Source organism: Pseudochaenichthys georgianus, chromosome 7 (genome assembly GCF_902827115.2).
Source record: "Pseudochaenichthys georgianus chromosome 7, fPseGeo1.2, whole genome shotgun sequence".
NCBI lineage: Eukaryota > Metazoa > Chordata > Actinopteri > Perciformes > Channichthyidae > Pseudochaenichthys > Pseudochaenichthys georgianus.
In genome coordinates this window covers 10,589,551-10,607,775 of record NC_047509.1, presented here as the reverse complement: position 1 = coordinate 10,607,775, position 18,225 = coordinate 10,589,551, and the positions used below count along the sequence as shown (strand labels likewise).

The 18,225-nt window shown below is 40.6% G+C and overlaps 1 protein-coding gene across 1 annotated transcript; it reads left to right on the top strand.

Moving 5' to 3' along the window:
* Positions 1–3,174: 3,174 nt before the first annotated feature.
* On the top strand, positions 3,175–16,791 carry nt5dc2 (5'-nucleotidase domain containing 2). The gene is made up of 14 exons (XM_034087973.2): positions 3,175–3,735; positions 8,620–8,804; positions 8,898–8,972; positions 9,066–9,121; positions 9,667–9,760; positions 10,583–10,711; positions 11,121–11,181; positions 12,889–12,991; positions 13,088–13,189; positions 13,273–13,354; positions 13,551–13,637; positions 14,509–14,649; positions 14,837–14,901; positions 16,262–16,791. The coding sequence occupies exons 1-14, from the start codon at positions 3,294–3,296 to the stop codon at positions 16,521–16,523; spliced, it is 1,884 nt and encodes a 627-aa protein (XP_033943864.1). The 5' UTR covers positions 3,175–3,293; the 3' UTR covers positions 16,524–16,791.
* Positions 16,792–18,225: the final 1,434 nt, after the last annotated feature.

Below are 18,225 nucleotides of genomic sequence, written 5' to 3'. Positions count from 1 at the left end.
CGAGCCACTACTATTGAGTAGGGAGGCGGGTCGTAACAGACGTATCGGGCCTCCCTCATGTATCTGTCCGGTTGCCGTTGGCTCCCCTCCACGTAGCAAGTCCTCGTCGTCCTCTCATCTCCTCCAACAGATAATGTCCCTCCTGTCTGTTTTTCCTCTCCCCCTACTCCATCGCTATCAGAACCAGACGGCTGGCTCCGAGGCCGGCACCGCTGCCGCTCGGTACAGAACTCACCTGTCCTTCCTCCTCATCCCGGCCTACAGGTTTAAAATAACCTGGAAGCTTCGACATGTTTTGTAATAGCTTCTTGTCTCCAAACTTATTTTCCCTCAACAATTTCCTTTTCCAGGGCCACTCTCAAACTTTTTCTTCTCTGACATTTTCTCCTAAACAACCTTCATCTGTCACTCAATCAGTCGCAATTTGAATGAATCACATGTGAAGCATATTCTCATTCTGATTGGCTGTTAAGTGGTGCCCACGGACTGTTACGGAGTCATCTCTGGAATCCATCGATCTGATTGATTAGATATTTTCGTTTGGATTACTGGTCTGGGGGAAGCTCACGAGTGTGTGTGTGTATACGTGTGTGTTTGTGTATTTTTGCGTTTGTGTGTATTGTGTTTGTTTCCCGGGGAAAACACTCACGAGAAACACCGGCTGTTTCAAGTTACTCCGTTCTCCGCTTGTAATTATGCCGTTACAAACTTCAAAGTTGTATTTATCATCTGAATTTGCCGAAACAAGTTTAATATTCTGAAAGCCAAGACTTTGTTTAATTGAGATCAGATGAAAACAAACTGTAACGGACCCTGCCGTGTTATCTATGATTACTATACGCCTTACATTAATAATTTCAGCGGGGGGAGGGGAAGCAGCGCTGTGGAACAGCAGAGTGGCGAGGGAGAGCTGTCTTCTTCCCTTTACAAGCTTCACAAATGTATTTATCATGTGATTTTGGAAATAAAAGTTTCATATTCTGAAAGCCAAGATTTTGTTTATTTAAAAAAAAATTAAAAACACCCGAAGTTTTTTTTTTTTTAATTGGCTCATGATAGGCCCCCAATCTCCGTAGGCCCCTGGGCTTCAGCCCAGGTCAGCCCGTGCATTAAGGCGGCCCTGGTTACGGTTCTTCAACAAAACAATCACATGTAACAGGCTTATCTCTCATTCAGAACAATGAAAATAGTCTCCTCTCAATGATCACCATGGAAACCTTTGATCTCTGGATACATCGTTAGCTCAAATATAAACATCTGTGTGATGGAACACGATGATGTCATAACTCCAACTGACATGCTCAGTTCGATAAAGTCATGCCTAAACAGCGACATTTTACACGATAAATACGGATTTAAATAGCAGCATTTGCCACGGAAGGCGAGTGGCAGCTACCGTAAACGTTCTCTTACTCTGGCATCTTGTGGCAACTCCCGTACAGCAGCAGCAAATGCATCGGCAAGTAGTGACATCTGTGGCAGATGCCGGAAGTACTTGCCACAGATACCAGAGACTAGTGGCCTCTGTGGCAGATGCCGGAAGTACTTGCCACTGCCTGCAGATGCCACGAAATGCGCTTGCTGTCTCTCTATCACCACCACCCTATCAGGAGGACTGACCTCTTCAACCCATTGTAGCCCAACATTTGCTGCGAGTATTTCTGCTGTATAAACTGATAAATTATTTGACACTTGTTTTGAGATTAAACTTCAGAATTTGTATTGACTGCCATTCAAATGACAGCGTTGTTTCCCCCAAAACGTAGGCGGGGCCGTAATTTTCGCACGGAAGTGACGTTGGTGTTGTGGCGAGAGAAAAGTTATCTTGAATTACACACATGATGTTTGTCAATTTAAAAGATAATTTTGCAAGTCAAAAGTCGAAAAGTATTAAACGAGGAGAACATCACTACAAGTCTGGGCATGTTGAGAGCTGTATACAAAAGTGGAGTTAGTCGGTTCCTTAAGAGCCGAGGTGAGTGTTAAACGAGTGTAATGTGTAACGTTAATGTCAGCTACTTAGCTAACATTAGCTAACACTTCACCTCATTCTGGTGTTGGTGACGTGTATATTGTGCGAGACCAGAGATGTAGTTCATTGTGCGGTTTCACCCACAAACAAATAAATGACGACGCTGAAGTTGGCTTCCGATTCAGATCTTCCGATTCGGCAGTTAAGGGGAAAGTTAAGGGACACTTAATTTACAGCGCTGAGCGAACAATCCTCCGTGTGTGTACCTCTTAAATCGCTGCATAGCCGATTTATTTGGACTAGATTATCCCAGAGAGTCTAAACATTCTTTATAACACAGTTTTAGATTTTTGAAACCTTTATTCTATTTATGAAAATACAAAAAAAGGGAGATTTCAGTGATTTTTTTCGCATTTAGACCACATTAGACCAGGTCCTGATCTAAAACCACTATATACCTAGACTCATCAAATCTGGACTGGATTATCCCAGAGAAGCAAGTATTTTTTAACACACAGTTTTAGATTTGAAACCTTTATTCTATTTGTGAAAATACAAAAAAGGGAGATTTAGCTGATTTATTATTATTATTATAATTTTCTCTCATCATTCACAATACATAATCTTTTCGAAATAAAGTCCCATGGAGTTCCACCGTCACTTCCAGGCGAAAATTACGGCCCCGCCCACTTTGGGGGGAAAACAACAATGTAATTTGAATGGCGATTAAGCCTGAAACCACAGAGCTCTTCTTTTATTGTCCTTTTTTCTTAGAGGAAGTACAGAAAAACGTAACTCTGGATTTATGTTAATGTTTGAGGTGCAATACACGACACAGCAGCTTTTTGGCATGATAAAACAATTATTTTCCGCCTTGCTCATGAGAGTAATGCTGGCGAAATGACGGCCTCGCCTGCTGATTTTAATTTAACCATATATTGAGCCCAATCGTCGATTTCAAATCATTTAATGTAATTGTTTGCCTGACTGGCCATCGTATTCGGGCTTTTTGAAGATCCAAAAATCCACGGTGTTCTTACATTTCTGATCGGATTGGCAACAACTTCAGAATGTGTATTGACTGCCATTCAAATGACAGCGTTGTTTTTCACCCAAAAGTGGGCGGGGTCGTACTTTTCGTAATTTTCGCCCAGAAGGTGTTATTCTTATCACGCTGTAGGGCTTTGGTTCGGATTGGTTGTAGAGACTTCCGACCCAGAGCCCGAGAGATGGATCTGTTCCGACCCTCCCCTCTAAAGAAAAGGGGCGTGGAAATTTGCTGCATGTCTACAAACGTGAGAGGAATTTGTTTTCACATCAGATGCTTGCTAGTGCCTGCCTGCTTGTATCGGTGGCGATTTTTTCAAGTGTTTACATTTTGCACAGTAGCCTAACAATGTATTTTAAGGTTGTGGGCTCAGCATTGACTCGAACACTGTGGACAAGAGGACAAAGGACACCTCCTGTTGCAAGATCCCCCAAAGTGAACAGACTTTCTACAACGTGCAGAGTGTCAGGAAAACAGCAGGGCTGCGACCAAACAAAAAGTTGCAGCTCTGACTCAGACAGGCCGAGTGGCGAGGGGCCATCTCCCAGCAGCGAGCCGCCGCACAGATTCACGACTGCTGACAAGAAGCGACCCAAGGAGCCCGTGGGTGCTCCGGGTGTTAATGGTGTAAGAAGGTCATACACCTCCGCTGCTCCGGTGAGCCAGAGCACCTACCTGTGGGCCCGGTACAACGACACGAAACGGCTGGTTCACGGTAAGCAGAGGGTCCCCACAATTTGTCCCAAAGTCATCCCAAATACACAGCGACGGTTACCCTCCACGTCCCCAAGGCTCTCTCAGCCGTTAGTGAGGACATGTTGTTATTGTTTTCCATCCTCTTTTACAGTAGGCACACCGGACAGATGACACAACAATGCTTACTGTTCCTCTTTGCAAAGTGCATTTCAGGATAAAAAAACGGTCTACTATTTTGATTAAACTGACAACTTGATATGTAGTTCCACACGGTTGCAATACAACACGGCTTACGTTCGCAAACTAAACATATTAGCTAGCTTATCGGAGCGTGAGTTCGCATCACATGTTTACATTGCAGTCATCTCTTGTTTGTTTTCAATTTGTGATTTTGTTGTTTCTAAGTCAATCTGAACATTTGTATTTGTTTCTATAACTACTGAAATGGTAAATGTACTTATAGGGTGTAACTTTGGTTTGAGAAGTGGGGGGGGGGACACAAAACAGGGGGTCCTCCGCAATGAAACGTTGTTCTCGATTTAATTCCATTTCCTGCCTTTCTACAAATATATTAGGGACTATGGTGTTAACTAATCCAATACAAATGTGTAGTGTAATGAGTGCGCACATTTATCTAGTATCCTCTCGATGTGAGCCTGTTTTATTTGTGATGACCTCACATACTCTAGGGGGGGGGCCTGCTGATCTCCGTTAGCTCCGAGCTAGCACCAGATGCTAACAACAATTCCCTTAACTCTCTAGCCTCATCCCAATACCCCTCCTCGACTCCTCCTTTCCCTCACTCGCGTCCCTTCCTTGCATTTTAGCTCCGCATCCGTAAGATGCGAGCGAGAGACACGAGGATGTGACGCGAGGACAGAGGAGTCCTCAGGTATTAATTGGGATGCCCTCGTTCACTCAAACGTCACTCTTAGACGACGTCTGTTAATGATTACATGCACAGCTGTATCCCCTCTCATCGGGCTTAACTGAATAACCCTTTAGAACCGGCCCATTTCTGGTTAAATATTTATTTCAATGAATGAATATTTCTCTTGTTAGTCAAGGAATTCAATGTATGATGGTTGGTCCTGCTTTTGTGTTCCGTTTTGGTGTAAAATGTAGCCTACATTTAAATAAAAATATAATTATAGTAATGTGAAAGCCTTTTTTAGAATTGAATTGCACATAATAATTCCCACGGAGCAGTGAGCACTTATACATTTATGTGACACTTTTCCACTCATCTTCCAGTTGTCGGTTTTCCTCTGTTGAAATCGACCAGCTGTGAAGGTGGGGGCGTGGCTTTTATACGGGAGTAGTGAAAACACTTCCGCTAGTCTGCTCGTGTGTATCCTCCCTTTCGTCTCCTCTCACACCCCTCCTCGACTCCTCCGTGTGCATTTCAGCTATTGGGACGTCCTTCAAAATGGCGTGTCTTGATCGATTTCCGGGTCAAGTCCCGGAGCAGGGGAATGAGGCTTATGTCTCACTCTCTCTCACACAAAATGCGCTCGTGCCACGCACACACAGACGTTCCTCCGTGAAGATGACCCCTTAAGTAAAAAAATAATAATAAACACATTTGAAAAGTGGGGGGGGACACAAATGGGATTTTGAAAAGTGGGGAGGACATGTCCCCCTGTCCTCAGTGGGAATTATTAAGTACTCCGGTGTGAAGGCGCCTAATTTCTGATTGGCTGGGCGAATTGCAAACCACGCCCCGTAAAACTCCGAAAAGTTTTGTGAAGCTGCCATTTTATTTGCTCGAATTAGCATTAGCCCAGCCCACCAACGGAGAGAGACTAACTTATGGCAACACAAAAGAAAACATGGGAGCGGTGGAGTGATGAGGAGGTGTTGGCGCTTCTGGTGATTTACTCGGAAGACGCGACCCAGCAGCTTCTACTGAACTCTGGGGGACTTCGGGTGGCAGTATACGCCGTGAAGGTGTTTGCGGCCTGTCAGTAAACCAAGAAGAAGAAGTGACGTCAGCAGATGAGTAATGGAAAGCTTGGACTGTTCAAAACAGGCTCCTGGAATAAAAGTGATCGGTCAGTTTAAATAATAAATCAAAATTGTTCATTTTATTCAAATGCATATCTCTAGTATGGTAGCCTGAGCTCTAAATAGTCAATAGTCCTATCGTGTTCCCCAGGTTATCATGTCCTTAATAGTAAGATACTGCAAAACGTTTGTGTTGCAATGCATTTTTTTGTCAATCAAGGTCAAATGTTTCACTCATGTAGCTGATTGTCAATATTTAGAAAATCACCCATTTGTATCAGTATTTATTTATTCATTTATTTATTTAACAGGGACAGTGCACATTGATCAACATTTCTGTAAATGTGCGAGAGTTAGCCAAGAGGCTATTTTTGGTGACATAAATTAAAATGTCACAATAAATCACTCTATTCCCCCCAATCACGATATCTCTTATGAAAAGGCAATATTCAACTATATTTACTTTTCAGAGTTGTTGTTCTTGCCATGTGGCCCAACCCTACAATTATTCCTTAGTGCATGATCAGCTTTAATCACACACGTTCTGTTTTAAATGCTTGCATTGCTTTGGCATTGAATCAGTTACTGAGAGAAAAAGGTTATATACAAATAATACAGAATAAATGTTTATACAGTACAAAACATCACCTCAGATAATTTATGCAAGCACAGACTTACATAAAAAATATGTTCTTTTACTTTATTGCAAAGCTATTGATGTTAAGCTCAACTGAATTCAATTTAAGGCTTTATTGTCATTTGCACATTAGCTACAGTGTAGATATGGCAATGAAAAACTTAGGTCACAGGCTCCTCCAACATATGATATATGACATAAATAAAATAGTGCAAGAGAAATAAATACCTAAGAGTTTGGACCGACATAAGAAACTTGGATCTACATTTTCTAGATCTGATCTTTTGATATATTTAACAGAAACAGAAATATTTGTATAAATTGATTAGAGAGAAACTAGCCTCAGGAATGACACATTCATATATGCTGCCCAGCTGCAGCCCTTATTGAACTGTCCCATAGCAGAATGACCCACTTTATCCCTTAGACACTCTGTGGCACTCATTTTCCAGCCCGGTTATTAAAGGCTGTCAGAGGAGCAGGTCGTAAACTGTTTGTTTAATCTGGGAACATGTGTATGCCGCATGGCTGTTACCAAAGTGTGCAACAGTGGAAGGCAAATTCATGAAAAACTTTTGATACCGTCGATCATCGCATTTTGAAGCAGAGGCTGGTCAGTATTGGCATATCCACTATCCAGCCATGCAGTGGGGTGGTTTGTGAACTACCTCTCTGAAAGGTCCCAATGTGTTCAGTTTGATGGGCTGTCTTCTGAGTGGTTAAACATCACTAATGGTGTACCACAAGGTTCAGTTTTAGGTCCGCTATTATTCTCTATCTATATTAATAGTTTAGGTGAAAATGTCGAAGGAGCAACCTTACATTTTTATGCGGACGATACCGTTATGTACTGTGCAGGTCCCTCGATTAACGAGGCTGTTGTTAAATTACAGGCTGTTTTTAACATTATTCAGGCTCAGCACTCTGAGCTTAAGCTTCTTTTAAATGTGGATAAAACCAAGGTAATGCTCTTTTCTAAAGCCAAAGCTAAAAATACACCGGAGACTGCTTTGGATATTGTAACTATGCAAGGAATACAACTTTAAGTGGTTACCTGTTACAAATACCTGGGGATCTGGCTTGATGATTGTCTCACTTTTAAATTTCATGTAAATAACCTGCTTAAAAAGCTGAGGGTTAGGCTAGGTTTCTTTTACAGAAATAAGTCCTGTTTCTCGCTTGAGGCCAGGAAAAGGCTAGTCACTGTGACCTTTTTACCTGTGCTGGACTATGGGGATTTGTTATATATGAATGCACCTGCCAATTACCTAAGCAAGTTAGATGCTGCGTATCACAGTGCACTGAGATTTTTGACAAATTGTAAAGCATCACTGTACCCTGTATACCAAGGCAGTTTTGTCATCACTTTCTGTACGGAGGCTCAGTCACTGGTACTTTTTCATTTACAAAGCCATGTTGGATAAACTACCATCTTATATCTGCTCCCTGATCTCTCTGCGAATTGAAAGTACTTATTGCCTGAGATCGCATGCTGTGGTTTTATTAAATGTGCCAAGTGCTAGGACTGTCTTAGGGAAGACAGCTTTTAGATGTGCAGCTCCACTAACATGGAACAGTCTGCAAAAAGAATGGAAAATTACCAAGCTAGTACCACTACATGTTTTTAAAGCTCGGTTGGATGCTACAAAATCAGATGCTGTTGGTACCTGTACATGTGGTTAGATATGTAAATTGTAATCCCTGTACATTTTGCTGTATGATGTCCTTTTGTTGTTCTGTTTATATTTTTATGTCTTCTTGTGGAACCTACTGCTGCAGGTCTCCCTTGAAAAAGAGATCATTGATCTCAATGGGATTTTACCTGGATAAATAAAGGTTTTGAATTGAATGAAAACCATAATGAAAATAACTTTTAAGAAAAGTAGCCTAATGAATTCTAAACGCAAAAGAAAATAATAATATGCTCTTTGTTTTGCAAGGGCTGTAAAAAAATTTTTTGGATGGACATACTGTACTTCTGTGAAGAGTTGAAATCTTAGAAGCACAACCGCACTGAGCCTGCCAACCACACTAGATAGAAAACAGCAGTGGAACAACTGCTTTAGACTCTACAGAAGTGCATCATCAGCAGGTTTCATTGCACTAGGGAATATTTTGATATATATATATTTTTGTACAGCTTGAATGACCTTACCCTTACATCTTTCATAAAATACAAATATTGACTTGTGTTTGGTTTCCTTTTCGTTGTTGTAGTTTTCTGTCTGATTTGAATTATGTTTTCCCCTCTGCTCTCAGACATCATCCCACCGGGTGCGTGTAAGCTCCTCAACTCCTCCACCATCTACGCCAACAACGAGGTGGACCTGGCTGAAGTGGACATCTACGGCTTTGACTATGACTACACACTGGCTATGTACTCAAATGCACTTGAAAAAATGATCTACAATACTGCAAGAAACTTCCTAATCAAAAACTTTAAGGTGTGTTTTATAGTAGTTGCATCGGATATATTTGCATACAACTGCTTTTAGATTTACGATTGAATTAATCCGTTTTTTCCTCCTGCTTGACAGTACCCTGAAGGCATCCAAAGATATGATTACATTCCCAACTTTGCTGTCCGGGGTCTGCACTATGACATCCAAAAGGTAAATCATTTTGCAGGAGGAGAAATGTTTACACTTCTCTGTACAGATAATAACAAGTGGAACACTTTTTTGTTCTTCTTTCCTCCTCTTAAGGGTCTTCTGATGAAGATAGATGCCTTTCATTACATTCAGGCAGGAACAGTGTATCGGTACGAAATTGATATTCTGTTGAGTACCGTTAAATGCAGTTTATGCATGATTCGCATCTGCTGTTTGTAAACACAGTTTTCCTCTCTCTTTTCCCCTCCTATCCGCCTCAAAAGAAGAGAGGGAGAGCATTGGTGGTTTAGCTAGCTGTAAAGTGACTTAAGAGGGAGTGGCGAGAACAAAACATTGTGTTCTGATGGTAGTTTTATCTCAAGCTTAATCTTTTCTGCTGTTAGTGTTCTGCACTGCAAGTATGTAGTTCACCCCCCGCCTTTGGGTGAACAGACACACAGATCTGCATATCTGCACATCCATGATGAAGACAGAGCCAAAGAGAGGGACAGATATAAGAATGTAACTTGGTCACCAAGTCCCGACCAAATCTGCACTCTGTTATTGGCACAGGAAAAGGAAATCACCGGCAGAGGTCAGCGTCATAAGTGATGATGGAGAGGGATTACTTTTGAATGAGAATAATAGTTTGGTCTACTGATGTTTTGTTTAATGTTGAGCTCAAGTGCATTTTTTTTATTTTCGATGTCTCCAGGGGCCTGAGCCCAGTGCCAGATGACGAGGTCCGTCAGCTCTATGGGGGGACTTTCCATATCCCACTGCAGCAGGACAGTGGCTTCTATGGAAAAGTGAGGAGGATTTGTTTCTTTTTTCTACAATTACAGAGTGCACAGTAACATTAATACCATCAGATAATCTAATGTATATCAGGTTGGTTTTAAATGTTTGCAATCATTTTAAATAGTTTGTTTGTGGAACTGCCTGGCGCGGTTTATCTTTATTTAGTTATTTTTCTTGTATTGAGACATGTTCAGAAGGTCTCTTCTCTGTAAAACATGTTTGTTTTGGCACAGATGAGAAAGCTCCTTAACTTGTCGGCCCAACAGATCTGATATAATCTCTTCCGGTCACTCCCAAATGAATCGGGATTAAATCGGTAACTGTCCACAGATATTTTTAATGTCTGGCTTTGTTGTGACGTAAGCGCAACATCTCATTTGTACCATTGTCGTCACGCAAGCAGGAAGACGGAGTTCCAGTCCCTAAAAGCTGACTGCAGTAACTCAGTCTTAAATAATTTGTGTTCCGTTAACACCTTTTAGATCTGCACTCAGTTGAAATGTCCTAAGGTTTACCATACTTATTTTCTAATGAGAAGCTATTTGGTCTTGAATTTCAAATAGTTTTCGGTCTTGTGCTTAAGTGCTCTCCTTCAGCAGGAAGTATGTCCTGCCCCATTCTCTAATTCTCCTCGAAACATTCCTATCCAAAATAGTTCTGGTTCGACTCTTATTTCATGTTGGGTCTCCGGTTCCTGGGTAGCCTTTTAATGGGCACTGATTGTAATACAAATGGTTCATTTTGTGATTAGAAGTCACATTTTACATGCTCACACACATTAAATCCATTTCAAGTAACTACCCCGCATTTATATATATTTTCTATCCCAGGGACCAAAGATTAAGCAGTTCATGGATATTTTCTCCATTCCTGAGATGAATCTCTTGGCAGCAGCAAATGATTTTTTCATCAGCAACGACATCGACTACGATCCAGTTCACCTCTTTAAGGACGTCTCGGTGAGAATGCCCTCCAACGGTTGTTTATTCATTTCTGCTCCTGAGGTTTTAATGTGTTGCCTCTACCTGTGGCTCATGCTGAGAAGCATACTGACCCAGTGGGTTTGACTGTTTTCTTTGGATGGAGGCTCAGGAATCTGCTGAGCTCAGTAAAACCTTCCAATTGACTCATGTGTAGAACAAAAACAATAAGTTATTTTCCTCTTGGTCCTGAGATGCCAGGGTTTCTAGTTACTGGGCACTAGAGCTCACATTTTGTTTTTATTAAAAAATCAGGTTTTCATATAATGGTTAATTTCTGTAGTTTAGACCCATCTCTCAGCAGAATATACTCATGCTAGATCAGGAACGTTTAATGAAATGTTAAGATCTCATGTGAAGCCTCTATGTAACACTTTTTAATCTTCAGGAAGCGGTTGGCATGGTTCACCTGCAAGGCTACATGTACAAATGGGTAATGGGAGATCTTGGTAAGACTTTTTTCCCTTAATTTGAATCACTCTAGGGCAGTGGTTCTCAAACTTTTTCTGTCATTCCCCACTTTGAACAGGTGGGCCTTTTCAAGCCCCACCTGTTCCTCGCCGCTCCAATAAAATGGTAGGCCAAGCTTTAAATGGTCAAATGTATCGTTCTATAACAGGGGTCTCCAACCTTTTTTAGGATGAGAGCTACTTTCAAAAAAATTAAACAAGTTGTGAGCTACTTTTACTCCTCTTTTTCAGTTTTTTTGCAGTGTATATATTTAACACATTTTAACATTATTATATGCTTACCTTTAACCTTTGTGTGCTGTTTGGGTCTGTGGGACCCGCTTTCAGTGAAAAGAAAATGTATGATATTTTTTAAAATGTTGAAGTTAAATGCATCAATCTGGTGCATCCATGAATTTATGGATACATCTCTCAATACTCTATGAAAGGGAGCTGTATACTTTTCAATAATCCAAACATCTTTAGAATATGATCACAACCAATAACAAATCATTTAAACTTGTGTATTCTTATCATGTTACCGAGTTAGCATTCTTTCTTTTTATTTATGCATATTTTACTAATCACTCCCCTTTTAAACTGTTTACTGCCCTATAGTACACATTGGAATGATGATTTCTTACTTTATTTTGTACAACTAGGCTATATTAAATAGATAAAGGTGTGTTCTTTCTCTCTCTCTATCTCGCTCGCTCACAGAGGCTGTGTGCTCCTCCGTGGTGATGATGGCTTGCGTTAAAAGATAATAATAAACATAGGCCTATTTGTAAAATGGGGGGACACAAACGGGATTTCGAAAAGTATCACGGTTAAACTCCTTATGAAGTGGTGAGGTGCCGCTCCACATTGCTTTTCTTCCCGACTGCAACGCTGTTGTGTCTGTGTGTGAGAGCGTTTCACATGTGTGCATGAGATATTTTTACATATGTCTGCCATTGACTTTGGTTTCAGTTGGGTGTGTGTGAGCAGGCTCGGATTGGCCATAAGGAGATTCGGGACTTTTCCCGTTGGGCCGCTGCCATTGATGGGCCGCTGGCTCTAGGTGGGCCGTGGACTTTCACAGCGCCGCTGCACCGGAACCGCATCTGCCGCCGCAAACAACCGCCGTTGCGAGGCTCTGGCAGGTCCGGTGCAGCGGTGCTGTGAAAGTCCACCGCCGTTGCGAGTCTCCGGCTGTAATAATCCACTACCGCCCGCGAGGACTCAGGTTCGATTCCGGCCTGAGGTCCAAATTATTATTTTTTTAAATAAAAAATAATAATCTCCCGTTCATCGCGTCCATTCGCGACCCACCTATCACATCTCTGCGCCCCACCAGTGGGGCGCGCCCCACACTTTGAGAAACGCTGCTCTAGGGCCACAATCTTGTATTATGATGAAGGTCATTTGATGATATAGTAACTTTTTCTGGCAATTCAATAAATAGTCGACTGTATATAATATAAGTACATGGTAATTTTCAGCTACATGTTTATCTGATGTTATGTTACATTCATGCACCCAAATACAGTGTGATAAAGTTCAGATTATAATCTGATTTAATGGCAGTCCAGTTTGTTAATTGACCTAATGTCAACTGTGATACAATTAATAATGATATTGAATCATCATCAAGCCATTACTGAACATAAAATACCATTACAACAACGTCTTATGCTTCTGAGCTCTCTTTATTTTTCCCTATAGATAAGTACATTCTGAGAGGAGAGGAGACAGACGCTGTTTTGCACCGATTGGTCAATAAAGGAAAGAAACTGTTCCTCATCACCAACAGTCCCTTCAGCTTTGTGTAAGTGTTGGTTGTCTGTCAGCTGTGAGTCCACTTCCGACATAAAAAGAGGGTGTTTCAATCTGTCACTTATATTGTTTATTTTCCTGTGTGCAGGAATAAAGGAATGACACACATGGTGGGAAAAAACTGGAGAGACTTCTTTGATGTTGTCATTGTCCAGGCAGAAAAACCTCACTTCTTCACTGATTGTATCAAGTGAGAAAATATTTTGGAAAAAGTGGTGAACAGACTGTGATCATCAGATTCTGACATGGCCTTAAACATGATTTCTCCTAAAGACCCTTCAGGCGCTTGGATAGTAATGGAGACCTTCAGTGGGAAAAGATAAAGAGTCTGAACAAAGGAGAGATCTACAAACAGGTCTGTCTTTTTATTATTGTTATCCTACAGTATCCCTTCCCTCAATCAAAATGATCCCTTATGTTTGAGTTGTCCCTGATCCTCTAATAATAAGACTACTTTTTCTCTATTTAGTGTCTGTTTTGACATGTTTTAAATGTTACAGGTTTTGACTTGTTGTATAATATTTTAATACTGAACTTCTTTTGTGTTTTAGGGAAACCTGTTTGACTTTCTCAGACTGACAGGGTGGACAGGATCAAAGGTCCTTTACTTTGGAGACCACCTCTACAGTGACTTGGCTGTAAGTGTAAAAGAAAGGCAAGACCATCAATAATGGTTCACTGCAATAATGATGCATAGCTAACTACTAACCTTTTTGATTATTAGGATTTTTTTATGTATTTAAGGCACTTCCCACTCCAAATCTATTTAGAAGTGGGAATCATGCTTTTTAAAATTGCATTAATATATTGTTTATAGTTCAACCCTGTCAAACACATGCAGACAAAGACATATAGACACACACTCACAGAAGCCCATTATCTCCACCTATTGCGCAATTCTGAAAAATCCCAAACATTTGGGTGGGGCCAGAGAGGCTGGCAAAGTTAAATATTTAAACACCAGATGGCAGTAAAGACTGCCTGATATTTAAAGTAAATAATTAATGTCATGTGTGTAGAAGGTATACCAACGCAGTAACAGATAAAAACATGTATATTTTTCCCTCCCATAATCAGCCCAGTTTTTGGAACAAGATTCTTAAATGTCTAAAGTTCAGGCTATTTTGTTATCTATGTTTTGCACAGATAGAGGTTGTTAAATAAACAAGCAACAACATGCTGTTATTGATTCACTCATTACATTGATTACATGTCTGTGGATAATCCCCACAGGAGCAATTTGGGATGAAGTGTCTTGCTCATGGACACAGCAACATGCTGACTGCAGTGGGACTCGAACTTGCTATCCACTGATTCAAAGTCCAGCACACATTAAACAAATATATCCACAATGGGTGAAACTAAATGTTAGTTCTTAATTTCTGAATGCATTCTTCTAACTGCATATAAAAAGATGTTAAATCTACTTGTAAATGCCTTCTCAGAATACTACCATCAGTTGCTGTACATGTCAGAGTTTGACCAAAACATTGTCCCGTGCTGTGGTAGGACCTGATGTTGCGTCATGGCTGGCGTACAGCAGCCATAGTGCCTGAGCTGCAGAGGGAGACCGAAGTGGTGAGCACAGACCGCTACGCTGTGAGCCTCACCTGGCTCCAGGCTTTAACCGGACTGATGGAACGTCTGCAGGTGAGAAGTGAAACCTTGGATTTTATGCGGCTCTTTATCAGCAAATAAGCATTGATACATGCAAGTCTTAGTCCTAATCAACCCCATCTAATGTGTTTAGAGTTAAAAGAGACAGACGTTGGCATACAGTAGCTGGCAGTTTTGATCAGACTGATTTTTTTTTTCATGCTGTTCTTTATTATTTCAGATACACAGGGACTCGGAGTCCCAAAAGATTTTCGAGGAATGGCAACAAGAAAGAGAAGAACTCAGGCGAGTGCTGTCACCTTAATCCATCATCAAAGCTCCCAGTCTTCCCATTGACCCTGCTTTCATCACATATGTGACCCGCTCTATCGAAATCAGTTGGAAGTCGCAACGGCTCATTTAAAAATAAACGCAGATTTCCGTAAAAATTGTTTTTCGGGGTTCAGGTGTTTTGTTTAATTTTAAATAAACAAAGTCTTGGCTTTCAGAATATGAAACTTTTATTTCCAAAATCACACGATAAATACATTCTTGAAGCTTGTAAAGGGAAGATGACAGCTCTCACTCTGCTGTTCCGCAGCGCCGCCCCCCCTCCCTCCCGCTGACATTATGAATGTAAGGCGTATAGTAATCACAGATAACACGGCAGCGTCCGTTACAGTTTGTTTTCATCTGATTTCAAATAAACAAAGTCTTGGCTTTCAGAATATTAAACTTGTTTCGGCAAATTCAGATGATAAATACAACTTTGAAGCTTGTAACGGCATAATTACAAGCGGAGAACGGAGTAACTTGAAGTCACAGCAGGCATAGCAACAGCCGGTGTTTCTCGTGAGTGTTTTCCCCGGGAAACAAACACAATACGTAAAAATACACAAACACACACACTCGCACACTCGCGAGCTTCCCCCAGACCAGTAATGCAAACCAAAATATCTTCCCTCCGTACTATTTTGATCATTTGCTAATAATCAATCAGATCGATGGATTCCAGAGAAGAGGAAACTTTGAAAGCCTTTTTCTCAAAATGATGACTCGTGACAGTCATTATATAATGTGACATATTTTGCTTATTTGGAGTACAACAACAATCCTGATATCATTAGAAAGCTAGGCATCTCCTCTTTCCAACAGTGTACTCAAAATGTTTCTTCGGGTCAATGCGACTGATTTTGATGGAGCAGGTCACATATATGCATGGTACATTTATTGAAGCACTGGATTTCAGTACAGTTGAGAGTTTGCTTGTTCTTAGCCTGATTAATGCTATTTTATGTTATTCCTCTACATTTACTTGACAGCTTGTCACTACTTACTTTGAGAGTTAAGATTTTAAAAACCTATGATGATCATTCAAACCATGATGCATGAACTGCGTGTACTATTTTCTATGATAAAACTGTACATAAAGTAGGTATAATTAGCTCCACCTCAAGCAGCTACATACTTAATATCCTATTTACATGTTTATGCATAAAAACACTTGGGGGACTATTAATTGACTTGTTATTGAGTTCAAATACATTTTTGTGTTACTTTAACACTTTACTTTTCAGTAAAAGTAGTATCTCAATACTCCACCAGATATTTTAATTCATACATGCTTCAAATCATATAAAATGATACAATAATCTTTATGTTGCAGGGTGATGACAAAGAACTTGTTCAACCCTCAGTTCGGCAGCATCTTCCGAACGTGTCACAACCCCACCTACTTCTCCAGACGTCTGTCTCGTTTCTCAGACATCTACATGGCCTCCCTCAGCTGTCTCTTAAATTATGACGAGTCGTACACGTTCTACCCCCGCCGCACCCCCCTGCAGCACGAGGCCCCGCTGTGGATGGACCAGCTGTGCACAGGCTGCATGAAGACGCCTTTCCTGGAGGAGATGTCTCACATTCGATGAGACCAGTGCTCCCGTCAGAGATTGATTTATTTAGTATTTACAGTTTATTTGATGGCGGGTGGATTCCTTTTCTTCTTTTGTTTGCGTTGATATAGTAAGGTTTATTTTAGTTCAAGAAGGTCCCTCTAGACAGTGACCCTCTTCCCCAATGAACCCACTAAAGGCTGCTGTCGATTTAGCTTTGCCCAGAGAGCATGCATTTTCAATGTAGCAATGTACTCTAGGGCTATCAGCGCACAAAAACAACTAATAAATACATACAATCTGACATGTGTCGATTTCTTATTAACACATCACATTTTTTACAAAACAATAACACATTTTGAAATACCAAGTATACTGTTTTGTCAAGATGCACATATCTCCAAGGCCTCAAATGTAGTCGACGACAGCATTGTCTGTATACAAAGAAAAATATTACTCTTAATTTTATTTTGTGTGAATATTTAAAATATAGAAACATACAAATAATTCTGAAAAAAAGATACATAAAGTTAATATAATACATATCTTTAAACAGGAGGGGGATATTTCTCAGGTGGCAAAGTTTGTAAGGAGGATACCAAACCAAATCAATAATCACTTGAATCTGACAATCTTTTTAAAAACCCTTCTCTTTAAGAACAGGGAAATACATGGAGCTTGACAGATTTCAGTAGTCCAAAAATCACTGTTTTGAAGGTTAATATGTTCGAGTGTGATGAATATAATTGGGAGGAATACAGACCGAGATACACACAGACATTATAATATAGGCAATTTGAAATGAAGCATGTTACTTTTAATATTATTATGATCCGAATGAGTACAGCCCAAAATTGAAAATAGCATTAATTAAATACATGTGTTTTGGGTCACGTGGTGTCAAATCCCAACGTGATTGGTCGTCGGTTGCTAAGCAGCGCAGCCTCCATTCATGCCTGCTGTACTCTGCATCAGCAACTCATTCAATTCCAGCCGCCTGCTGAAGACCGGAGCTAAGGTACTGTACTCTGCATACTAAATAACACGAGGTGTGGACCACATATGGGGGCGTTGTTATGAAATGGCATCGTTTGTGTAAATGGTTGTAGCTGTACATTTTTAGAGTAGCAAAGATAGCGCTTTTGGCTAAGTTGTGTTGCTGTCCCATGCAGGAATTGGTGTAGCTGCTGCTCTTGTTATTCGGGCATAATTGCTACACGCACGTCTGTGTTAATGTTACGAGGCATACATATGTGTTGCATCTAGTTTTTATGCTTTTATGAGTCACAAGTTTGGTTTCAAGAAGGCCTTTCAGTTTCTTCGCTGGAGTTTTTGATGCGAGTCCGTTGTGAAGTTGGGTTTGTCTTCAGAAATGTAGCCTTGTACAATAGGGAGTTTTTCCAGATCTTTCCACTCGAGTGTTTGGTAGAGAAAACCTTTCTTATTTTGACTAGCGTTTTGCAATATCTTTGTTAAAATGTTTTGGTGTCATGAAAGCAGTTTTGCAATTGCAGTGTTTGTTTCACTGCAATCAGTGCAACGTGTTGCAGCTGACCTTTTCCCTCCACTTTGTCAATCCGAAAAATATCAAAATGCATCTTAATACTATTAATATCACATTTTCATGAACTGAAATGTTTTCATATTGTGAACATTTGTTAGTTGATTTCAATCCCTTATATAGCCTACATTGTATAGAAGTGGTCTGTTTGAATTGCACAGTGGCCTTTTCTCCATT